The sequence below is a fragment of the Sorex araneus genome, chromosome 1 (genome assembly GCF_027595985.1).
Source record: "Sorex araneus isolate mSorAra2 chromosome 1, mSorAra2.pri, whole genome shotgun sequence".
In the NCBI taxonomy this organism is placed as follows: Eukaryota; Metazoa; Chordata; class Mammalia; order Eulipotyphla; family Soricidae; genus Sorex; species Sorex araneus.
The window spans coordinates 171,906,682-171,932,897 of record NC_073302.1 but is presented as its reverse complement, the minus strand read 5'-3'; the positions used below and the strand labels follow the sequence as shown (position 1 = coordinate 171,932,897).

Here is a 26,216-nt window from a genome sequence, read left to right as displayed (position 1 = left end):
CTCCATTCTAGCTTCTATTTCCGTATTAAGGAATGTTTACCCAGTGCCAGTGGCCAGCCCTGTCCTCATAACTTTAAACATCTACATAGTATCTGGGTTACTCCAATTTATGATCTTTTCTAAAAGTAGCCACTTGCCAAATGCTTGTCCCTCTTAAGTGTAAGCAAAAAATGTGGGTTAATGGTGTGAAGGACACCAGCCTGTGTGGGAATGGTGTGAAGGCCTTTACACTGCTTTCCACACCTCTGGCTAGCCAGAGAAAGTGGTTCTGCTAGGGATCTGAAGTGTCAGGAACTACCAAGGCTACCCAAGTAGTGGACCTCTAGTGCCACACCCAGTGGTGTTCAGGGACCCAGGCTTGAACATGCATCCTAATACCTATACTATGTCCTCGGCCCTGTTATGGTTATTTTTTAAAAGAGTATTTTTAACTCTCAGCACTGGAAAGAAGAGATCCAGTAGTCTGCTCCGTGGAGAGTGTTTGATTGCTTGGTTTGTTTTGCATTTTGGTTTGGAGTTAGGTTGGTTGGTTGGTTGGCATGGGTTTGTGGTGAGGGTGTTTGGCTTTGGGCCACACCTGGTGATGCTCAGGGTTCTGTACTTAGGACTTACTCCTGGTAATGCTCAAGGGATCATATGGGATGCTGGGGATTGAACGGGTTGGCCTCATGCAAGACAAACACCCTCCCAGCTGTACTATCACTCTGGCCCTGTTTGGTTGTTTTGTTGTTGTTGTTGTTGTTGTTGTTTTTGTGCTTATAATATGCTTTGGCCTATTGAAAGGGAATATTGCTAGTAGATTTTCTATGAATGTCAATCCCAAATTATACCTGACTCTTTTTGTAGTTCCTGAGTCTGTGAAATTATTAAATGATGCCTTTATGCAACAAAGAATATGTTCTTAGTGAAGTAGGATAGCAGTTTCTCCCATCTCACATATTTACTCTCTTTATATCTGCCAAATAAATTATGTAGGGTATGTAGATTTAAGTTTAGTACAAAACACAGGTGAGCGTAGAAATAACTATTTCCCCTTAACATCAAATACCTAGAACCTTACATTTTCTGGTCTGTTGCTTTGGTGTAGTCTCTGATTATAGTGCATGTACAGCTTGGTGACTGAAATATTTCCATAACACTTACCCAAGCCAATAGATGAGTCCATGGAAAACAGTGAAATTTTAGCCATTTATTTAGAAGACTGGCATTTGATCTCTTTTTAATGTAAAAACTGGGGGCCAGGAGCTCGTACAACAGTTAGGACGCGTGCTATTAGCAAGGTTTGATTCCCCTCGCTGCACGGTTCCCCCGAGCACTGCCACGTGCCCTGGAGCCCTCCAGCACCGGCTGCCAGGGGAACCAGGTGTCCCAGTGCTGCGTGGCCAGAGCAGCATTGCACTCTCTGGCCCTGGCGCTGGGCCAGTGGCCAGTTCGCTGCGAATCGCTGGTGCCCCCACAACCTCTTGAACACTGCTCGGGAGGCCCAATAATTGTTTTTAAATAAATAAGGAGGAGACTAAAGTAAGTTGCCTCTATTCTCTCCAGAAATGAAGTACCTGACTCAGAGTTGTGGACACTGAGGTCTTCATTCTCTGCAATTGGCAGTAATACCGTTTCCATTGTGCCTTTAGGGAAGAGAGTGCAGATTCGCAAGGCACCGCAAGCTGTTTCGGATGCGGTTCCTGAGAGGAAGAGGTCGACCCCCATGAACCCTGCAAATACTATTCGAAAGACACACGGCAGCAGTAGTGTTTCCCAGAGGCCCTATAGGGACAGGGTGATCCACTTACTGGCACTGAAGGCCTACAAGAAACCGGAGTTACTGGCACGACTGCAGAAAGATGGTGTCAATCAAAAAGACAAGAACTCCCTAGGAGCAATCCTGCAACAGGTGAGGACGGCCTGCCTGCTCAAGTTGAAAAGCTCATCTGAGAAAGCTCAGAGCTGCTGTGTTCTTAAGGCAAAGATGTGTGGGATCATTTCCATCCACGGAATAGGAGCTATAATCCTGAATACTTATTTATTCATTCATAGGAATTCATCAAAATTTGGGTTATTTATATTGGGCTTTAGAAGTTAGAGGCTCCCGGGTGGCTTAGGAAAAATTAAAGTTTCAAGACACTGTTTTATTTGGACTAAATACATTTTGCCCTGACATCCCATTAGAAAAGTAAGCAAGACATTTTTATTGTCTGCTTTTAATAATGACTCACCTAAGCCATTGCTGCTTTTTTGTTGGTTTATGGGGGGTGAAGTTGTGCAATGTATTTTATTGGTCTCGCTTATTGGTATAAGCTAGAAAAATTTTTATTCAATAAATAGTTTTAGATTGTGTCTTGCCCTGCATACTCTTTGCTGCCTATATTACTCTGCCTTTTACTATCATTGAGTATGCTGAGATCAGTCACTTGTCTCCTTTACATATGAATGTATAAAATATTTGCGCTGATTACCTTGTAATCACAAACCTAAGTACAATAAGTAGGTCATTTATTTTGTTAAAGTCAGTAGTTTGTCCTGCTGTGACTGCCCACATTTATTCTGACTTTGGGTCATACAAGTTGATTAGTAGTCAGTGTATTCCTAACTGATAATCTAACTGTTTTGCTTTTATTCATTTGTTTATTTGTTAATTTGGGGGCTCAAACATAGCTGTACTCAGGGGTTATCCTGACTCTGAGCTCAGGGATCACACCTGGTGATGCTCAGGGGTTGAACCTGGGTCAGCTGCAGGCAAGGCTCTTGCCCACTGTACTAACTCTCTGGCCCCCTATCTTCTCTCATGTTTCTTCAAAAGAGTAACATTTCCAAAGTTGTTCTTAAATTCATCACTTAAAAGATAAAAACTGCTGATTTTTACCTAAACAGCAGGACTGATGCTTCAAAGTTTTGCTTTTGTTTCATGTTTTCTCTCACATTCAAGACATTAAATTCTGGATTAATCCCCAAGTTATCACAAATCTTGAGCATATTTAGAAAACAGTTTATTTTAATTTAGGCACTGCCATGTGCAATACTGTTTATAATAAAGTTTAAGGCATACAATGTTCACAACACACCCACCATCACACCAGTGTCAGCATCCCTTGAACGAAGTCTCCAGGCCCCTCTCACCCGCTCCACACCTTCTTGGTAAACTCACTGTTATGACTCTCAAAGACCTTGTTATTCCCTTCCATGAGTTTCTTTATAATCCACACCTGAGAAAGATCATTCTGTATTGAACCTTCTCCTCCTGACTCCTGTCACTCAGCAGGAATTCCCTCCACATAGCAGCAAAGTGCATGATTTCATCTTTTCTTATAGCTGAGTAGTATTTTATTATGTATATATGCCATGGGTTTTCGGGGAGGGGGGGTGTTCTCAGTTTTGTTTTTTATTCACTCATCTTTCTTTGGGCACTTGGGTTGATTCCTATGGTGAATAGTGCTGCCAGTGAACATAGAACAAGTGTATTTTCAACGTAGTGTTTTTATGCCCTTGGGATGGGTGCCAAAAAGTGGAATTGCTGGGTCATGTAGATGATCAGCATTTTAAGTTTTTGAGAAGTGTCTACACTGTTTTCTTTAGAAGCTGAACCAGGTGACATATTCACCAACAGTAGATGAGGGTTCCTAGGAAACAATTTAAAACTCTATGTCACATAGCAGTTTTAAGAGCTTAGAGACAAGATGAAAGAAAGAATGAGGGTGTGTGTTCAACCATTTGTTTGATCAAAGGGGAAGTTCAGGTTATGAATCACAAAATTTGTGGTGGCTGGATCTTCAGAAGGTTGTAAAATACTTCCTAGGTTAAAGAATGAGACTGCAAAATGATGGCAGAGGGAATGCATAGAAGCTGCTACTGATTTGTGTCTGTAGTTATGTGATTATATATGTCTAGGCACAAATATTTTTTAATGTGTGTGGACTTAACTTCTGACATGAATGTTATTAGATCCTACATTTGGTATAATCTAAATAATCTCACCCTGCCTACATATTAGAATCACCTAGAGAGCATGTCTCAACCAAGTTATTCCAAATGGGTCACAGGTGAGAATCACATAAATGGAGGGAGAGGGGGTGGATGGGGGCAACTGGCAGGATGGTGGAAGGGAGGAGCACAGGAAAGAAACAAGGTTGGAAAGTGTCCATAGTCGAAAAAAGGTTGAAAAGTTGCACTAACCCATAACCAATATGTAGGGCAATGGAGTGGACACTGATCCGTTGACAGGAAAAGGGGAGAAATGGAAAATGAGCAAGTATTTGGGCAAGAGGGAATTAGAAATTCTGTCTTCCATCACATATTCTATCTGAAAACTGTTTGTTAGATTCAGTTGGAAGAGATGTTCAGTAGACAGACAGACACACACACACACACACACACATACATACACACACACACACACACACAGATTTGATGTTTAGAAGACAGTTGGAGCTGAAGTTCTACATTAGGGTGTGGCATGTAGATTAGATATTGAAAACCTAGATAGTAAAACTCACTTCCAGTGAGAAGTTGAAGAAATAACCTTAGGAGAACAGAATAATGAAGAAAACAAGAGAGAAGGTAGATACTGAGCACTCCAGCAAAGAGGAATATCCAAAAGAGAAAAGAAAAAGTCATCTTGGGGACCATAGAGATAGTAGGGGTGAATTTTGCCTTGCCTGTGACCAGCCTTGCTAGGATCGCCTGCATTGCATATGTCCCCCTAAGCACCACTATGAGTGACCCCTAGTACAGAACCAGGCATTAGCCCTTGAGCACAACCAGGCACGGTCCAGACCACCCCCACCTAACCCTTCCAAACCCATCCTGAGGGGGAAATCAACACAGGGTCTGATTAGAAAAGACTGGTGCTATTGGTATGTGGAGTGCCAGATCCTAGGAAAAACAACAACAGATAATCTCAAGATCATTGTTTTTATGCCTTGAATAATTTGGTTATATCTTAATTTATTTATAAAATTAAAGTTTCAGGTGAGCCTTTCGTTTTTCTCTTTGAGAACATTAACAACTGTAGATTAATATGCAATTTATCTATTACACTACCGTACTATGTGTAATAGTATTTTTAAAATCAATAGACTTTTACCTTTAAAAATACTCTTGGTAGGAAATAACACAAGGAATATCTACCTACAGGCTTTAGAAATTGCTCTGAAATCTATACATTTTGTGTTGGCATGTAATCTAGGTCTGGATGGTAGATATTATAATTAAAGGATAAGATTATATTTGGAAATAAACTGTCTAATAATAGTTATTTGAGGGTTATTTTGGTTTATGTTCTAATTTACTGATTTGGGGGAGCTATAAAGGCTTTGAGTAAGTGTCTTTTCAGGAGAAATGGCAGGTACGAGGAACAAACTTAGCTATCTGAGAAAATGGCAGGTACAGTTATCTGAATTGATACTCAGTGTGGAGATCATTTCTGTTGATGACCAAAAGGAAAGTGCCATATTTGGGCATTATTTGGGTTTTTCTTAACATAAGTGATTAAGGATTTTTATTCTGATTTCAAAGCAATGGAGCTAATGACCAGAAATAAACAGTAAAAGTATTCACATAACTGAGGTCTCTTTGACTATTAAAAAATATATACATTTAAAAGAAAGAAAAACGGAATTTCTATCCCTTTTTTCCCCTACTTGGCTTAATACTTGATTAGAAAATCTGACACACATGCAGTAGCCATTAGGGGCAGGCTGCTTCACCACGCATACGAAAATCTGACTCCTCCAATGCAGCCCAGTAGCAATTGTTGAGCTCTGATAGCAGATCCTTGGGCCTGTTGGTGTTTTTCACTGGAAATCCAAATCAGAAGCTACCTGTTACAGACTCAGAAAGAGCAGAGGGGGCAATCTAATCCTCTGTTTTCACTCTGTGTACTAGGTAGCCAATCTGAACCCTAAGGACCTCTCCTATACGTTAAAGGACTATGTGTTCAAAGAGCTTCAGAGGGACTGGCCAGGATACAGTGAACTGGACAGACGTGCATTAGAGTCAGCTCTCTCTAGGTAAGTTCTCTGCGCCCTTGTTCCCCCTTCAAAAATGATGCAAGATCATTGTTGCACTCATTGTTCTTTTGGTACTAAGACTCAAAAAGGAAGCATGGGTCAGCATTCCATCATGAGCACTGAAAAAAGCTGTCCATAACTGGAACCCATATGTCATTTACAGAAAATTAAATCCATCTCAGAATGCTGCCAGTACCAGCCGCTCAGAGTCTCCTGTATGTTCCAGTCGAGACGCTGCATCTTCTCCTCAGGTATTTCATGAAATTGTCTAGTCATAGGCCGGAAATAGCTGTCCCGGGGCTTCTAGGTCAGGCCCTCTGATCTGTGGCCAGGGAAAGGCTTGTGTAGAGCTTGCCTGCCTCAAGCCACAAAACTAGTTCATGGCCAAGATTGATGGAGAATTCAGTCTCTGCTTCCAGCCCAGAATCTTTCCCACCACAGAACACTGCTTATCAAGTGTCTGCTTACCTTTCCATCTTTGACGTTTATTATGAGGGACTAGGGTGACAGTACAGTAAATTGTGCACTTTTCTTGCACACAGTTAATCTGGGTTCAATCCCTGGCACCCCATATAATTCCCCTCAGCATGGCCAGGAGTGATCCCTGAGCACAGAGCCAGGAATAAGGCTTGAACACTACCAGGTGTGGCCCAAAAGCCAAAACAAATTTTAAATTTTGTTAGAGGATTATCTACTTTTTTTTAAAAATAAGTCTCAGGACTGGATACTTTATTTCACTATTGGAGGTGTTTGTTATTATTTTCTCCTGTTTTTATGATGAATCATGATTTACAGTACTGTGAATGATAAATTCATGCATATATTGTTCCAATACCACACCCATTACCAGTCTGTCCCTTCCCTAAACCAATGCCACAGGACCCTCCCCCACCTCTCCACCCCCTACCCCCGCCACACACACGCACACGCACACGCACACTCCAACCCTGCCCCCAGATAAGCTCAGTTCTGGGACCAAGACTCCAGTTCTGTTACCTGCGTCATTTATTGTTCCCTTTACTGTGTTTCTCATTATCCCATACATGAAAGAGATTATTCCGTGTCTGTCCCTTTTCTTCTGGATGACTTCACTCAGCCTTTTTACCTTCTAGTTCCATCCATGTGACAGCAAATTGCATGGTTTCATCTTGTTGTATAGCTGAGTAATTGTCTGTTGTATAAATGTGCCATAGTTGATTTATCCAGTCATCTGTTCTTGGGCACTTGGGTTGTTCCCAGAACTTAGCTATTGTGAAAACTGCTGCAACGAATATAGGGGTACAGATGTCTTTTCAAAATAGTGTTTTGGGTCCTTGGGCTAGAAGCAGAAAACTAGAATTGCTGTCTCTTGTTGAAGATCCAGTCTTAGTCTGGGGGAGAGTATCCAGACTTTCCTGAGAGGCCAGAACAGTTGACATTCTCACCAGCTGTGAATAGGGCTCTTTTCCCCAATTTCTCAACAGCGCTGATTTTTTTTTCTGTTCAGTTTTTCATGTGTGCCTATCTGACTCGTGTGAGGTGAGAAGATAATTAGGTTTATCCGAACATATTCTGCACAGATAAATTCTTGAGGAAAACATTTTTATAATAAGCAGATAAGCAAATCCTTCCATTCTCACATGTTTCCTGAAAGTGCTTTCAATTAGACTCCAACCAGACTACTCCAATCAATTTCCATTGCAGTTTGGAGCCTCCGCTAGAGATTCAGCCCCTCCTGGGGAAAGGCAGAACGACCCTGAGTAGTATTATCGTTCTAGGTCACATGGTTCTTCTAGGACACGGCCAGGTTTCAATTCTAAATTTCCAGGGTCTCTAGGACTTACAGTGCAGCAGATTTTTCCACCTTAGCACTACATTAATTGTACATCATTTTTACAACCCTGTTAAGAATAGGAAGTGTGTTTTCTCTGGACCTGCTTCCCAAGGCTTAGAGAGATGGACAGACACACAGAGAGAAGTCAGCATGCCCTGGGCTAAAGGCTGTGCGCGTGTCTGAAAATTTTGGAGATCTCTCAGCCATCTCTCCCTGTCTTCGGGGAAGCAGCAGCAGCAACATATAAGTAGTTCTGCCCTGGCCCTTGCACACACATAGCAGGCACCTGGCTTTTAATGCCAGCACCTCTAACCCTCAGATCTAATTGTATACTAGCTACTGAACTGAAAACAGAATAAGTTCATGGGATGGTTAACTCTGACTTCCAGGAAAAATTATAAGTCACAATTATGACATTGCCATATACATGCATTCTGTGCTTCTCAGCTGAGGGTTTTCTTTTTCATTTAAATACTGTAATTGTTGCCAGACTGGGATAATATTAGCCCATTAATATTGGAAAATACATGGAAAATGAAAATACATTTTTTAAGTTTTTGAAACTAATTCTACATCATTTCTATGCATCTATGGACCAATCATAAACACTTACTTTTTAGTCCAGTAATTCAGGGGATGTACTAGATCACATTTCAGCAGTGATTGTAGGACTTAGAGAAATCTCTCCGAGGACACTGCTCTTCCTTCTGAAGACAAGGGCCAAAACAGTTGACAGTGCAATACTCGTATCTGGAGCATTAAATGAACACATGCTTCTTGTCCTTTCCCCACTCCTGTTAGTGTTTACAGAGTGAAGTGTAGCAATCCACATTCTCCTCTCAGCCCGTCCCGCCCGGCCAGCTGTGCCAACAGGGGGAGGAGAACCCACTATGACACTATGACACTTCTTCCAAGTGGTGGGAGCCATAGAAACTGGCATAATCATCTTTCCACGAATTTGGGGTGAGACTGAATGATCAGAAAGCATAAAATCATCTTTTTTCTTTAAAAAAAAAAAAAGTATGTTTTGCCAGATTCTCTTTCTACATGAGAAAATTGATTTCCGTGTGACTGTTTGTGGCACATTTGTTTTTGCTTAAACTTAGAGGGGAAGGAAGACAAACCAGAAGGGAGATTGAAGTCTCAGTGACACCATTGTTCATGTGGTCACGGTCAAGCATATGCTAAAGTTTGGTGACACTGGCTTGATTTTTGTTTCTCTGCCCCCACCCTCTCCCCCTTCCTGCTCCAGAAACGGCCGGTAGATTCAGATTTCATCGATCCTTTGATGAGTAAAAAAGCTCGGATATCTCACCTGACAAATAGAGTGCCACCAACTCTGAATCCTACCAGTGAGAAGCTGGGTGCGGGTCTGCCGCCACCCCCAGTAGCCGCTGCTATCCCCAGCCCCCCGCCGCTGCCTTGCACCCACCTGCCCGTCTCCAACCCTCCTCAGACTGTCGACTCTAACTCCAACTCCCCCAGCACTCCAGAAGGCCGGGGGACTCAAGACCTGCCCGTTGACAGTTTCAGTCAAAATGGTAGCATCTATGAGGACCAGCAAGACAAATATACCTCTAGGACTTCTCTGGACACCTCAGCCCCCAGCTCGGATCTCCTCAAGTGTCCAAAGCCTATGGAAGAAAACCATTCGTCGTCTCACAAAAAGTCCAAAAAGAAGTCTAAAAAACACAAGGAAAAGGACCAAATCAAAAAGCACGACATTGAGATGATGGAGGAAACAGAAGAGGACCCCGAAAGAGAAGAAGAAGTTGCCAAGTTCAGCAATGCCAGTCCAGACTCCAGTGAAGGTATCTGAGCCCGGTTCAAGCCCACAGACTTCCTGAGCGAGCGGGAAGGGGGTTTGGGGTCAGCGGGCATGCTTTTAGGATTCCTGGCATCTTTTTATTTTTTTCTGTCCTTTGACCCCCAGGTAGTCAGTATGTCAGAACTGTGCTCTGGAGCAGGTTTCTTCCCCTTGCATTTTGAAGTAGTCCTTTTTCAGCCAACCCTTGGGCTTAGCACCTGCTCATTAATGAGCTGCTATTCTTTTAGGGTGACCCATCCCCCCCAGAGGTAAGCTTGTGACTCTTTTCCCAAGTGGAGCCCAGCTTCTACTCTCAAAATCAGTTGAAGTGATGACAAAAGAACGGCTTGTGGTTGGTGACTCTCAAGCTGATTGAACCTGGCACACAGCAATAAAAAGCATCATTTCCTTCTTTGCCAAAGAAAACGGGGTCACCTTTGCTTTAATTGATATTAGCACAGGAGAAATGCCATTTTTTAATAAAACAGGCAAGGTGAAATTACATCAGCAAGGCCATGGCATTATCTTCCATCAGAGTGGAAGCAGCTTGGCTTTAGCAGTACTATAGATATCATATTAGTTTGCTCTCTCTTAAGACTTTTTCCTCCTGAATTTTGAGAACTTTGTTTTAGTCAGTTAGTACCAGTTCATATTAGTAAAATTAAACTGTTCAGACTTTGGCAGCTTTACAAGCCAAGTGCCACGGGCTAGAGCAATAGTACAGCAGGTAGGGTGTTTGCCTTGCACACCACCAAGCCAGGTCCATCCCCAGCATCCTATACGTTCCCCTGAGCACCAGGAAGTGTAATTCCTCCGTGCAGAGCCAGGAGTAACCCCTAAGCACTGCTGGATATGGATCCCAGAAACAAATAATTAAATAAAAGCCGAATATCCAGCAATTCTAAAATGCTTACGCTAACATTTTACCTCTAAGGAAAAGCTAATCAATAGGAAGACTGCTTACCCGGAGGTGTAGTGGCCTTTAAAAGCCAACAATAAATTAGATTTTTCTTATTTTTAAAAACTCCAAAACTTGCTGCCTTGCATGCCAGCCAACAGAAGTCCATCAATTTAATATTGCTGTCTATTTAAAACCCAGAATAACGGAGGCAAAATTCCCTTGGAAAACACAGCTTTAGAAAAGTTACTTTAATGAATGGCGTTTAAAGCAGTGGTTTCCAGCCCTTTTAGCCTGCAGACCCGCATCAGGTTGCACCTGGCTGAGGACCAGAGACTGATAACCACTAGTTTAAGTAGTGCAGTCTTTGTGGGTCTTCTCTTGTTAACCTTCAATATGAGAATGAAAAGACTAGCAGGAAGACAAAAATGCACTTATTTAGACTAGCCAAGAATTGCAGTTCAGAGCACACAGATGTAGGTAGAACCTAAAACACAACCTATTAAAAAATATGACATTTTTATGAAGGGAAAATTAAGGATGCAGTAATGGATCATGAGATCATAGCTGAGGTAACAGATGAGGTCATGAGTGAGGCTATGGTCAGGTAAAGGAGTCACAGAGTCAAAAAAGATCTGGTGGGGGGCAGGTGCCACCAAGTAAAAGTTGGCAAAGTTCACTTTCATCAGCTCTTCAGACAGGAAGTTACCCTTCTTTGCTGACTTCTTGGAATGTTGGCAATGTAGTCTAGTCCATATAAAAACACACTTCTGATGTGCCTTACCTCGACTCCATTTAAAATGGCTCAATTTGTCACAGGCTATAACACTGAAAGTCTGTGATACTTAGGTTTAATGAACCATTTTACTATATGGTAGAAGCTTTGATTATAATGCAGTATGTTGTAAATGCACTTATTGACCTGGATTGAGTCTATCAGTGTCAAAACATATGTCTTAGGATATTCGGATCAGCACAGTGGCCCAAAGGTGTGGGTCTACCCTCTTCTTTGAGGTGGTGAAACCCCACTCTGAGAGCTTGTAAACCAGTTTCCTGGATGTGTTTGCAATACTTCCCAGCTGCAGGTGGCCGTCCTGAATCGGAGGTGGTCCTGATGGAGGCAGACCAGCCATTAGCAGACTTAGTGTCTGAGTTCTCCACAGAGGGTGCAGTAGCTCTCAGAATCAATTAGGATTATGACAGGACAGAGGTTCAGAGTCATTCCCTGCAACAGTGGGAACTTTATGGCAAAGGCTAAACCAGGAGATAAAACTAGTTCCTTTTTTCTTCAATACATAAGCTTTGGTAGCACTGTCACACTGTAGCACTGTCATCCAGTTGTTAATCGATTTGCTCAAGCGGGCACCAGTAAGGTCTCCATTGTGAGACTTGTTGTTAATGTTTTTGGCATATCAGATATGCCACAGGTAGCTTGCCAGGCTCTGCTGTGCGGGTGGAATACTCTAGGTAGCTTGCCGGGCTCTCCAAGAGGAACAGAGGAATCAAACCCGGGTCAGCCAGGTGCAAGGCAAACACCCTACCCACTGTGCTATCATTTCTGGCACATTCAAATAAATGTGTGTATACACATACATACACACACACACACACACACACACACACACACACACACACACGTGTCCATGAACAATCAGGCCGCATTGTCTGCATGATTTTGTTCAGTAAACTTTGCCTTTTAAACCATTAAACCGAGAAATGATCCAAGATTCGCTGTGGTTTCAGCTTCAGCCATTTATATTTTGCCAGTAGGCAGAATCAAAGTTTCAGTTATTAGCTTAAGTCTGTGTTAAGTGATTTTTTTTTTAAATCACCCCAGTGCAAAGTCTAAATTGACCTATCTTCTCTGGAAATATTATATTCCAAAAATTGGACTTTGGAAGGATTTTTCCACTTTCACAGTGTATTCCTGCGTGAGTGGCAGTTTATATATTTTGTCCTTTTAGAAATCAATGTGCATAGTATCCTGAGGGCTAGAAATTAGAGGCGTATAAGTGGACATTTAGGGATAACTTATTTGAAACTGCTTTAAACTGATGGGAAAGAGTTCCCAGTCCCACTGCCTGAGGACAAAAATGACAACAGGAAAACTAGTGACGGAAGCAATCTGCTACCTGACTTGATGTCTCTTCTGCTTGTTAGAATCCCATGAAAAGTGATGTTGGTGTAAAATTTGTATCTCCCATTGTCTGGCGACATCTGCCACCACAGTCTCTGAATGACTGGGCAGATGCCATGACCATGGAAAGAATAGAAGAGTGACCTCGCGTTGAGATGGAATTCCTTTCTGGTGCAGACACTGCCACTGCGTGCGCTTTCAGTGGCCGGCTTGGATTTTGCTGGCGCTGGTCACTGGCCCCTATTGTCTGTGCTCAATTGCATTCTTTACTCACTGTTGCTTGCTGAGATAGAAGAATAGCATCTGAGGACAAGTGTTCCAGCTGTTTTTGATCTATTTTAGAATCGGGCATTTTAGAACCAGACTGTTTGGTGAATGCTGGATTTTTGTTTTCCCTTGTAGGAGTTAAAGAGGATCTCACTGCCTCCACAGAAGCTTCTTCCACCATTGAACTCCCAGATTACTTGATGTAAGTTTCCATGTCTCCCAGTGGGAGAGGGTCTCGTTGAGTTTTAGAGCGGCTGCAGATTCTTTTCCCATCATTTGCAAATCAGAAAACTAAGAAGTTCCCAAAATAGCGCCCTCTAGCCACCCCTGCAATTGAAAGGCTGCCATTAAGCCTGCTGGTCCCACGCCCACCAGCGTCTGCCAGAGCTAGCGGCAGCCTGCTCTCTGGGTTCTGCTCCTTGGCCTCTAAGTATAGAGAAGCCTGTCCTTTTTCCCAGGCTTGGCTTGATGCGGGAAGACTTCAAGGATCTGACTTCAGTGCCCTTCTCTGGGGCCTCCTTAAGAAGACAGTGTATAGGGGCTGGAGTGATAGCACAGCGGGTAGGGCGTTTGCCTTGCACGCGGCCAACCCGGGTTCGAATCCCAGCATCCCATATGGTCCCCTGAGCGCTGCCAGGGGTAATTCCTGAGTGCAGAGCCAGGAGTGGCCCCTGTGCATCGCCAGGTGTGACCCAAAAAGCAAAAAAAAAAAAAAAAAAAAAAAGAAGACAGTGTATAGCAGAGCTTCGGCCTCTGCAGTCAATACCCAATAGCAATAGATTGCTTTATCTGTAACGAAGCCAGTGAACTTTCAAGAGGAAAGCATGGTGAAATTTGATCTTCTAACCTTGGTAGAACCAGTTGCAATGGTTTTCTTGTTAGGGCAATGAACTGCTAAATGCTGAGCTGGGGACATTTTTGTAACTGGTGATCACAAAAATTATAACGTGGACACATAATTCTAGCTTTTTTACAGACTCAAGGGCTTCCATAAGAAGAAAATAATTAAGTTGTAAGTGCCTAGAAAAATGGAGAGTGAAAGAGCAGACAGGTCTGACTTCAGACTTGAGCAGATACCAGGAGACAGGGTGAATGCAGGAGGGAAGTGGAGGCAGGCCGTGTGAACCTCTGTCCCTTCTTGGCAGCACCAATGTTCAACCGAAGTTCAACCAGACTGTTGAGGCGTCCATGTCCCTGAGAGCGGTCCCTTCCCGAGTAGAGAACATAGTGTCCTAAACATGTGTTCCTTTGGCAGAGTGGAAGCGTGGCAGCTGTACTGACTGTGGCCTGGTTACCCTCCCTCCCCATAACTCAAGGGCGTGCAAAACTGCTGGGCTCTGGCACCTGAGAAGGCTTCACAAAGCCAGCTGCTCTCCCCAGGAATGGAAGGGCGGAGGTTAGAGGGCACCTGCATCCCCCTGAGAAAGGGGCCACCCACCAGCAGAAAACCCCTTTGCTGAAGCAGTTCTTGGAACTGACCCTCCAGGCCGACTGTGACATCCTCATTCAGTGACAGAGCTGTGACTCAAATGCAGGACAGGATCCTGCCCTCCCCACCTCTCCCCAGGCATTCGGGCAGTGCCAGCTTCTGTCTGCTTAATCAGCTGATTCTCTGTTTCAAAGCTTTTTGACAACTTAACTGATCTAAGTGTTGATTCACCCTTGGTGAACTTCTATGGGTACACTTTATATTTTCTTTGTTTTTGTTTTTCTACCTTAAAAAAAAAAACACAAAAGTACATAGTGATTAGTTTAAGTAAAAGCAATTTATTTTTACAAAAAATGAAGTATAAGTATAGCTGTTTCCTAAACAGTGGTGAGAAACAACAAACAGAAAACTCACCTTCTGAAAATGCAGAACTTAAACTTTGTTTCCTGCCTCCAGATGAAAAACAAGATACTCTACAACACCTTAATCATCAGCATCTGAATAATTCATACTTCACCTAATTTTTATATAACAATACTCATGCTGTTTGTGGTTGTGAATTATCCAGACTTTAAAATTTTATTCCATAACTGCATGAGGAACCAACTATAGGACCAGAAAAAAATTTTTTTAAATTTTTTTATTGAATCACAAAGACAGTTATAAAGCTTTCCTGTTTGAGTTTCAGTGATATAGAGACTGAACACCCATCCCTCCACCAATGCACATCTTCCACCGCTAATGTCCCCAATACCCCCTGTCCCACCCCTCCCCCTGCCTCTTTGGCAGATAGTCTCCCCCATCCTCTCCTGTATTGCTTGTTATGAATAACATAAGATGTCACATGGCCGCGAGAGCAGCTGAGTGGGGCTGCAATTCTAAAATTTTAAATAATTAGGGTCTGGAGAAATCTCAGCAGTGAGCTGCTCGGTTCCAACGTTCTTTTGTGTGTCTCTGGTCCATGGCCATTAAGGAGCTTAACTAGCAGCCGGAGGCAGTTTGTGAGCATGACCTCCAGAGTCCCTGGAGGACAAGAGGATAAGAAAGGGATAGCCCATCCCCTATCCCTTGAGACCTGGAGTTTGCTGTCACTGAACCTACATACCTGTACTTCTCATGGGGTTCTGGAAGTTGGAGGCCGCCAGGATTCTTAGGGGGCAGGTGGAGGAACGACACCTGCTCCCATCCGAGGCAGCCCGGTGAAGTCGGCCTGGCTTCAAGTCCAGAGGCATCTCTGCAGTGAGCTGCTCGGTTCTGAGGTTCTTTTGTGTGTCCAGATTTTTTGTTTCAAATAGAGAAATGCCCCTTTAATTAAAATGCCAGGGTAGGGGCCCGAGCGATAGTATAGCAGGTCAGACACTTGTCTTGCACACGCCAAACATGCCAAACTGGTTCTCTCCCTCGGACCCCATGAGCCCACCAGGAGTGATCCTGAAAAGAAAGCCAGGAATAAGCACTTAGCACTACTGGGTGTGTCCCCCTACCCCCCCTTCCAAAAAAAATAACAAAATGTCTGTGTAACTAATCTTCTATACTAGCAGCAGAATTATTAGCCAGTGTGGTGTTTTCCCCTAAGGAAATTAAAGAGTAGTAAAGAATCAAGATGTGGCCTATGGTGTGGAGAAAATGGGATCAGTATTCTCTATAACAAATTGAGCCTGCGATTGGCCTTTGTGTACTGATCTCCAGGAACCATCTGCCTGCTGGGGTCCTGTAGTATAGTTAGGGGTGACTGTCGAGGAGGGAGGGGATCAGGACTAGGAGTGACAGCCAGTTCTGAGCTATCCTGTCTCTTGGGATATGAAACCTCCACAGTCACACTCAGCCTGAAACGGAATGCTAATGAGGACAGGAAGGTGGTTTGCTGCATGACTTTACTCCCATTTCTAACGCCAGGCACCTGCCCTGTTCCATTTTAAGGCTAAGATTCTCTAAAGACTTTTTGAGCTCTCTTCCCCTCCCCACCCCCTGCCACTTTGGAGAAGATCAAACTCAAGTTTTCCCCAAGTTTCCCGTGGGGCACCGGGATCTCCTGCCACCTGCCAGAAATGCTTTGAAGTATCCATGTTCATTCCAAGAACCTGTGCTCCAGTGTGGGAACCACGAGAGCGGAGACTCAGACAGACTGGCATGACTCCTGCTCCCGATCCACAGCCAAACGATAGTGACTTCACTTAACATTAAAAACAATGCTGTTTCCATTTAAGAACCAAAGAAAAAGCCCTATATCGGGGGTTCGCACCCTGGAGAAAAGAAAGTGATTCAAGGTTGGGGGGCGGGGCGAAAGAGAGGCTAGAAGTGCCACCAGGTCCTTGGGGAGAGGCAGTAACTGTCACAAGGCATAAAGTACAAGACACACGTTACCTGGCCTAGGAAGGAGGGAGGGAGAAAGAAAGGGAAGGAGGGAAGGCGGAGAAGAAGGAAGTCCTAACCCCAACACTGGCTTTCTGTAACACTGAAGCCTTTGAATAGAGCTGGAGAGCTCGCCCCTTGCTCCTTTTCTCCCTGGCATCCTGAGAAACGTGCCCCAGGTTACTTTCTGCATTTGTCAGTCGGGAATGTGCAGAAGAGGCTAAAGGACAAGCCGGGCACCTGGCTTGCAGTGGGCATGAGCGGCACAAAGGCCCTGCTCATCCCTAGATGGGACCTGTTTGGTGCCCATCCCAGTGACAAAGGGATCAGCCCCTGCGTCCACCAGGTAGTGATTTATCGGGTCGGAGAGCGTCCCAGGAGCCCGTCTGTGTGCACGCTGCCTCCTTGGCACAGAGTCACTTTTCGTGCTGGTCCTCGCCGCTCTCCTGCAGGGTCTTTGCTGGAGGGTACAGAGCAGCGCCCATCCCACCCCAAGAACATCCACAGTACCAAGGGGAACCTCCCAGCCCTTCATCAGCTTCTTTTCTGCCACTCTTACTCACTTACCTTTCCCCCCGTTTTCTTTCTTACCAGAAAATACATTGCTATCGTCTCCTATGAACAAAGGCAGAATTACAAGGATGACTTCAACGCAGAGTACGATGAGTACCGGGCCCTGCACGCCAGGATGGAGACAGTGGCCAGGAGATTCATCAAGCTGGATGCCCAGCGGAAGCGCCTTTCTCCCGGTTCCAAAGAGTATCAGGTGAGTGCTGCTGCTCCAAGTACACTGCCTCTGGCGTGGGCTTCTGTCTGTCTCCACACCCAGCTGTCCGCGGGCGTCTCAGTGGACTCTGCAGCTCCTGCTGCTGCTTCTGCACTTCATTAAAGAGGAATGAGAGGTGGGCAGGGTAGGGGTGGCAGAGAGATAGGCACAATGTTTAGGGCACTTGCCTTGCACGCAGCCAACCAGGGTTCAGTCCCCAGTATCCTATATGTTCCCCCAAACCCTGCCAAGAGTGATCCCTGAGTACAGAGCCATGAGTTAGCCCTGAGTACTGCCAGGTGTGGCCCCCAAACGAACAAAAAAGGTAACTGGAAAAGTAAAATCAGAAAAATTCTTAAAACAGATCTTAAAATAAGTAAACACAATGAACATATTTCTGCCAATAGAAGAAAATGACTTTTTATTTAATATAACATGTATAAAATATGCAATTCATAGTATAGATTTGAAGTTATTTTTGACACCTCTGTTAGGAATAGGATAAGGAAGCTGTAGATCATCTTAAATGGAAAGGGACGGCCATTGCCTCTGTCAGATATATGAGGAAAAGTGTCGTGATTCCAGCAGTTTCAAAGATTGACACTCATTGTTTCTGCTTTTCTGCTTTAAACGGGGAGGTTGTCGTAGCTGAGAAAGGTCACTGGCTGCCCCCTGGACTTGAGTTGTTAGCAAGAGGCTTGATACACGTGTCTCTCTCTTTGCAGACCAGATGGCTCTGTTCCTTCATGGCCTCGCTGGTAGGCACCTTCTCAGCTCGCCACTCTTGTTCCATCTAATACCAGCCTTGTTGAAAATGGAAGGTTTCCCCACAGTAGGGTAGACGGCCCAGAGACCTGACCATCAGGTCACTTTGTCCTCTATTCGTGTATCTTCATCTTTTAAATGAGTTGCCCAGAGTTGTGGAAGAGAACCAGTTAAAGTTGATGTTCAAAGTATAGGAAGTCAATGAGGCTTGTGACTTGTTTTTTTTTTTTTTTTCTACATAGTAATTGACTGGTGTTCCATGCTTCTGTTTAAATTAAATGTAATTCCGGGGCATAGAGATGGCCCAAAGGGCTAGAGCACGTGCTTTGCATTCAAGAACCCCAGGTTCAACCCCCCATCACTGCATGGTCCCCAGAGTACTGCTAGGAGTAGCCCTCAAGCACCACCTGGTAGTGGCCACCTCACTACCACAAACAACAAACAAAACCCTGAACTAGAATGCCAAGATTGCTTAGTTGCTAAGAGTAGGACAGGGTCCAGATGGCCTGGGTTTGATTTCCAGCTCTGCCATTCAATGCCAGTGCCACCTTGGGCAGAATTGCATAATTGGTCTCAAGATTCCATTCCAGAAAATGAGGTGATTATAGAGTTGTGCGTTTAAATTCAAAGTGTATTGGGTTACAGGGCATGGAAGGGCTAGTTGTCTCCCCCAACCACCCAATTTCCCTTCCTGGAGACACTCAGCACTGATTTCCAGTATATTCCTTTAAAGGTTTGTGTGCTGATAACCTCTCAGCACCTGTATTGCGAATCGTAATGCCCAAAAGGAAGGAAAGAGAGCAAGAGAGAGAAAGAAAAGTCCTTGCCACAGAGGCAGGCTGGGAGTGGGTGGAGGGAGTATCAGGAGGGATTCTGGGGACACTGGTGGTGGAAAAAGTGTACATTGGTAAAGAGAAGGGTGTTGGACATTGTATGACTGAAACCAAATCATGAACAGCTTTGTAACTGTGTATCTCATGGTAATTCAATAATAAATAAACAAATTAAAATAAATAAGATAAAGGATAAGATAAAGGTTCTGTGTGTTCTGTGTGCATGCAACTGTATGTGTGAGATATGTAGACAAAGCCAAATTAGCTTAAATATATTCCATGATTAAGTCTAAGACATCACCAGTTGACATGACAACCTGTTTTAATAAGTTAAGCTGTTGTCTGATTTCATTAAGAGATGTGTATCTTAAAAGTATGAATTATTAAAATGTAGTAGTATTGCATTTTCCCCTTTTAAATAAATGACAGCAAGTTATATAAGTCACTCTCTGTTTACTTTGCTTTTTTAAAGACTAAACAACATTAGGCATCTCAGAGAATTTTTTTTTGGGCCTTTATAGATTTATGATAACCTTATTTCTTTCTTTTTTTTTTATTTAATTTTTAATTAGTGAATCACCGTGAGGGTACAGTTACAGATTTATACATTTTTATGCTCATGTTTCCCCCACACAAAGTTCGAGAACCCATCCCTTCACCAGTGCCCATTCTCCACCACCAGTAAACCCAGCGTCCCTCCCACCCTCCCCAGTCCCGTCTCCCCCCACCCCAAACTGCCACTATGGCAGGGTATTCCCTTTCGTTTTCTCTCTCTGATTAGGTATTGTGGTTTGCAAAAAAGGTGTTGAGCGGCCATTGCGTTCAGTCTCTAGTCTACATTCAGCATGCGTCACTCCTCCCCTGCATGACCTCTGACCACATTTTACTTGGTGTTCCCTTCTCTGAGTTGCCCAGAATGAGAGACCAGCCTCCAAGCCATGGAGTCAACCTCCTAGTACTTATTTCTACTATTCTTGGGTGTTAGACTCCTAGTCTGTTATTCTGTATTCCACAGATGAGTGCAATCTTTCTATGTCTGTCTCTCTCTTTCTGACTCATTTCACTTAGCATGATACTTTCCATGCTGATCCACTTATATGCAAACTTCATGACTATCTCAGAGAATTTTTATGTCATACGTAAAATACTCCACCTAGCTCTTGCCTTTCTTTTTTTTTTTTCTTTTTGGGTCACACCCAGCAATGCGCAGGGGTTACTCCTAGCTCATGCACTCAGGAATTACCCCTGGCGGTGCTTGGGGGACCATATGGGATGCTGGGAATCGAACCCAGGTTGGCCTCGTGCAAGGCAAACGCCCTACCCGCTGTGCTATTGCTCTAGCCCCCAGCTCTTGCCTTTCTAATGGCCCCATAGTGCTCTTTTATTTAGATTTATGGATATTTTGCTCTCATTCGGTCTTCATATACTTTGTGGTGGGAAGTGTTGGGCCAGGACCCAACCTAGGGTTTTACCCCTAGGTAAAGCACATGCTTAGCCATGAATAACATCCTTAGCCCATGTAAACCATTTAACTTTGCTGTAACATTAAGGGGTGGGGGGTGGGAGGAAGATGCAGTTTTAATCTACTAACCACTGAGTTGGGGTGGGGGGAGTGGTGGTTAGGAGCTGGGAGCAAATCTGACGCTAGGTAAACAGCCTCCATTGGAAGCAAACAGCAGTGCTGCAGTGAGTAACCTGTTCATCTCCCTCAGGCATGGCAAATCCGCAAGAAACGTCTAAAAGCTGAGTCTGTTTGACAGTTTCTATTTTGATAGCAGCTGCCAAATTGCCTTCCTAAAGATGTGACCAGCTAACTTTCCTGCAATCAGTATTTCCCATAACGCTATTGCTTGTGTTGGTGGTTTATATTGCCAGAATAAAAGTAACCCTGACTTCTGCTTTTTATGTTACAGAACGTCCATGAAGAAGTTTTACAAGAATATCAGAAGATCAGGCAGGTCAGTGGCTTCAGTTCTCGTGGTTTTGCGGGGTTTAGTTTTTGCTTTTTTTTTTTTTTAACCTGCAACTGGGAAGTGTTATAAATAGTGTCATCTGATTCCTTGTTGTTTCATTTTTCGTTTTTGATCTGCAGTCGAGTCCCAATTACCATGAAGAAAAATACAGATGCGAGTATCTTCATAACAAGCTGGCTCACATCAAGAGACTCATAGGTGAATTTGACCAGCAGCAAGCGGAGACTCGGCACTAGAGCCCAGAAGATGTGAATGAACTATGCTTATTTATTTAGAATTCCAAATGAGTTGCTCTAAGATTCTAAAAAGTGAAACTTTGCCTGTTAAAAGTTTCAGTATTAGTGAACTTGAGTTACTTTCTTTTTCCTTTTTCCATTTTACTTTGCTTCCTTGTATTTTTGAAGCTGCTTTTTCTGATCCTTCCCATCCTCTCCTCCCCATCCAACTTGTGTTTGTCTATAGAAATCATTTCTCTTTAGATATTGGGGATCCAGTGTCTAGAGTTCAGATCACCTTTTTCTTTAAAAGCTGTGTCGTAAAGTGATTTTTTTTTAAGATGTTGGGGATCCAATGTCCACACTTCAAAGTCAATGTGTGTTTAAAAAAAAGGTGACTTTTTTTTTGAGATGTTGGGGATCCAATGTCCACACTTCAAAGTCAATGTGTGTTTAAAAAAAAAACAAAAACAAAAAAAACCAGTAACGTGCAAGGTGAAATGCTTTTGGATAAACATAAGCCTTTTTCTGACCTTTCTTAATGCGAACTCTTTGCCTTAAATGGTAGAATATTTAGAAATTTGCACAAAATACAAAAAAAAAATGAAAACATTGTTTTGGAGGGTTAAGAAATAGAAATGTGCGTGCGTGTGCATGTGCGTGCGTGTGTGTGTGTGTGTGTGTGTGTGTGTAGGCACACATGCCTGAATCTCTACAGCCTGACTCGATCTGGGATGGTGAACCCACCCTGCAGGCTAACCCCCACTGCAATGGCTGCCTTAAGGTGTTTGCTAGTCGTGTACATAGTGTGGTTGACCATTAGCTACACTGCTTCCCACTCGATTCTGGCAATGGGCTCACACTGTGGCCCCGACCTGTGTGTGTGTGTGGAGGCGGTGTGGGTGTGAGTGCGTGAAGGAAAACAAGCTGCTACTCTCAGTAGGCCAAACGCTCAGGTTAAACAACTGACGAGTGTTACCGTAGGTTGTGTTGTTGTCGTTGTTAATTGTTTCTGTCCAATCGCTACTTCTATTGTGGAAGACAAAAAGCATTTCCATTTCAACAGTTTGTCAGCTTTATTCATGTTGGGTGAAACTGATGTTCTGAAAATAAAACAGATCTATAGTTTTGGGACAAAATTATAAAAATTAAACGTGTAGGTTAACCTATTTATATACTGCTATAAAGTATTTTTTGAAGAGAGATATGCAAAGAAGCTATTGCCTACATTAAATGTATATTTAAAGATTTTTTTTTTTTCATCCTGGGTGCCAGGACTGTAAGAAAAGAACGGATATATTTAACCATAACATACTGTGATTCATCAAACAGCACAAACTTTTCATTTCCTGGAGTTTATCTGTTGATGTTGATTTCAACTATCACTTGTTTTATCATGTGGGAACATAAGTTATGTGGTCAAAATTGTGCAGATTTTGAGCTGATGTTGATTCAAGTTGTGTTGTCTCACCGTGTTGTTTTTTTCCAAAGTGCTGCCAACTAAAAAGGGAAGCATTATGTTTACAAATCTGTTCTGAAATGTTTGCCAAAATTTTGGTAGTATCTTTAATAAAGATGTTTGTCTCCAGCATCCAAAAATAAATAAATACCTTTATTGTGTACCGCTGTAAACCAGAAAACGTGAGTATCTAGAGAACAGAAAGAGCACATAGATGAACCTTTTTAAATTTGGAGTTCTAAAATAGTGACTGAAAAGCTAAAATAATGGTAAAAGTATACAGAAGTATATAAACTGTACAAAGATGGAAACTAGACCCTGTGTACTATCATGCTCTAACATTACCATGGAAATTTAATTTCTTCATAGCTTGGCCCTCCGAGGAAATTTTATTTCTTAACAGCATTGAGATCCCTGGTGCTCTTCCTTACCTCTAAATTGGTACAATCATTGCTAAATGTTCACTGATTTCATACTTCAAGTTGAAAAAAATACACTCGGAAAGGAAACTTCATTTGGGATAGATTAGGTAGCACCTTTACCATGATAGAATCTCCCGAAGGATTTTTCTGCGGGTCATGAGCTCCGTGGCTGTCTTGGCCTTCTTGTCGAAGATTCTGCGCTGCTATTTGCTATGAGCGTTGTTTCTCCAAAGCACAGTGCTTGGGCATCGCTTCACACAGATTAGACTCGCTGGGTCTATTCCTGTATCTCATCATTTTCCAGAACATCCTCTAGGTGACTTACAGCGCAGCTAAAATGCAAGAACAAGTGCAAGTACTAAATCTTTAATTTTCTAAATCTCAAAATCAAACTGAAGTTCAGCTACAGGCCTTTTCTTTCCTCTTTTTTCTTCTTATCTTGTTAAATCCATCTCTGTCAGCACATACAATTTATCTGTCTCCACTACGTGATATGAGGCTCCCTCCCACTCAGCACACTGCCAACTCTTCTTTCAGAACTTATTTACAGGCAAGCCTTCCAGTTGACCATTAGTCTTTGGAGGTCCTACCCACATACATCAGCGCATCTTCTTGTTTACAAATTGGGTAATAATGGAGATGCATATGAGAATACAGCCTTGCACGCCCATGGACATGAGCACCTACCTAGAAAAGCCTTAACTTAGCTGTTGTGTGTATTGGACAGAGCCTTGCAAACACTACCCATCAGTTACACGTATGAAATTCTAGATCTCTGAATCTGCTATTACCCAAGGCTACATCCCTTTTGAAGATGGGCATGAGTCTCTTAAATATTTATGATTATTCTTTATCTCCTCCTGGAAGATTTTTAGATTCTCTGAAATGTTTGCTTCAGGAATGAACGGCCACTTAAGTTTCATTTACTCTTGTGGATAATTTAGTTTCGTTTTTTTTTTTTTTGTCTTGTTTTTGAGAGTGTAAAATAGTATTGTCAAGATGAAATAGTGAGATGTGTCCTTTTAAGAAAATATTTCATCAAATGATTTGAAGCACTCTGAAGATTTTTTCTGATTCCCTTAAGTTAGCTCCAGGTTGAATAAGCAGCTGATTTAAACCCTTAACTTGATGTGTTTGTTTTCCAATGTGGGGATCTCACCTCTTGTCATTTATTTATTTCCCTTGGAATTCTTTAGAAGGGTAAACTTTCATCTATCTGCACCATTAGATGTTTGCTTTTTCACAAAGCAGTTGATATTTAGTCTGTACCATTGCTTTCCTGCCTTACAGAAATTCAGTATTAATTTTCCTTCATCTCGGATTGATTTTTGCCCTTCCTAAGTGTCTTCTTTTCCCTTAAAGTATTTCTCCTAATTTTTTAAGACAGCTACATGCTTGCATGTCGGAAGCAAGATGTCCAAGTGAAGCTTCGCTACACACTGTCAGCTCTGACTCTGCTTCCCTGCCTCTCCCCTTCCACGCGTGCATCCAGTGCTCCTGGAGCTTAGCTAAGACTCTTGAGCCAGATCATTGTCTTTCTAGCAGGGTGAGTGGTGAGTCACGGATGCTTGTGTATGCCTTTACTACCTTTAAAGTTCTTACAGTTTATTACTTGCCTAATTGTTACTAAATCCTTTTCTTATGTGGATCGGATGGGGGGAAATTATAGCCAGCACTTTGCAAGGAACCTTTTGGGAAAGAATATTAACTGACACTACTAAATGAAGACAACAGAAGATGTTATCAATGTTCTTTGTAACCTGAAAACTGAATGAGGCGGTGAGGCTCATTTCAAAATATTTTGGAAGTGTTAAAAAAAAAAAAAGAAAAAATATATACACGTACACTGTTTCCTAGCTGTTCACCCAAACCATGTCAGGACTCTTGAAAGTAAAATGTCACAGGGATTTGTCACTTGTTACTGAGCTCAGAAGCTGTGGTAACCCCTGTTCTACCCCAATTTCAGTTCAATAAAAATGTTAACTTTGCAGTTCTGGTGCTTTTTTTTCCCCCCTTTCTCTCATTTCATAGTAGAAGGGCTCTCGATGTTCCAGTGTTATGTGTTCACCTGGGACCCAGATAGCTCTACAGAAGTGGGGAGGCAGGGGAGGATGGGGGCACAGGATCCCGGCCACTGGACCCCATCTGATTACAGGCAGTGGTTGCCATCAGCAGGCATTGAGGGTCTCTTTGGGGCTCCATGGTCTCATTTTTCTTCCCCACAGCCACTTTATCCCCATTTTATAGGTGAGTAAACTGAGATTTTCCTGTCACGCAGCCAAATATGGTGGCCCCAGAGCAGCCGGGCAGCCTCTGTGTCAGCACCCATGTCTCCATACTGCCATTGTCTCTGGTGCCCCTAAGGAGCCAGAACCAATGTCTGCAGAAACCCCACAGCACATAGAAGCTAAACAAGCCCCTTTGAGCCAAAGGAGGCTAGCAGGTAGAGGGTGGGTAAGAGCTGATGCACTACTTTCAGTGAGTTATTTGAAGGGGAACCAACTGCCTTTTCTTTTTGGTTTTGGTGCCGTACCTGATGATGCTCTGGCTTACTTCTGACCCTGCACTCAGGGATCAGGGACATAAGGGGTGCTGAGGACCAAACCCAGGGTGCATACATGCAAGGCAAGCACCTTACCCACAGTACTGCCCCCACCCCCAAATACTTTTTGATGAAAGGTCATTGTATCTCTATTTTTGAATATGCTGTCTTAACAGTGGGCTATTTGAGGGTTATTTAAATTGTGCAGGCAGAAAAAGAGCAGGAAACACTTAGACTCATCTTTCTCATAGTACAAGGCTAACGTGGAAGCAAACACTGGCTCCCGAGAGCCCCATGTTGGAATTTGACATAAGGGCTGTCTCTTAGCCGAGTCCTTGACCTTTGTATCTGTAGATTTTCTGAAGGCCTAATAGAGGAGGGAAGAAACATCCATTCAGCTTTGGTGCTGAACTTTTAGACATAGCACTGGCCAGTCAGGGTTACAAGGAGCCTCAGGGACAAATGAGGTTCCTGCGTTATCTTTGTACCAGCAGCCTTTTCCCCACCAGACATTTGCCCTTGTCCTTGTTTTTTAA

General features: G+C 43.1%; 1 protein-coding gene across 1 annotated transcript in view; it reads left to right on the top strand.

Annotated features, from left to right (window-relative positions):
• Positions 1-25,129, top strand: part of ELL2 (elongation factor for RNA polymerase II 2) — an 86,372-nt gene extending 61,243 nt beyond the window's left edge. The window contains exons 5-12 of the mRNA XM_055137309.1: positions 1,632-1,891; positions 5,878-6,002; positions 6,166-6,253; positions 9,068-9,626; positions 13,060-13,126; positions 17,300-17,471; positions 20,983-21,027; positions 21,162-25,129. Of these exons, the coding sequence (XP_054993284.1) occupies positions 1,632-1,891; positions 5,878-6,002; positions 6,166-6,253; positions 9,068-9,626; positions 13,060-13,126; positions 17,300-17,471; positions 20,983-21,027; positions 21,162-21,278 (1,433 nt within the window). The 3' untranslated portion in view covers positions 21,279-25,129. The remainder of the gene's footprint in view (positions 1-1,631; positions 1,892-5,877; positions 6,003-6,165; positions 6,254-9,067; positions 9,627-13,059; positions 13,127-17,299; positions 17,472-20,982; positions 21,028-21,161) is intronic.
• Positions 25,130-26,216: the final 1,087 nt, after the last annotated feature.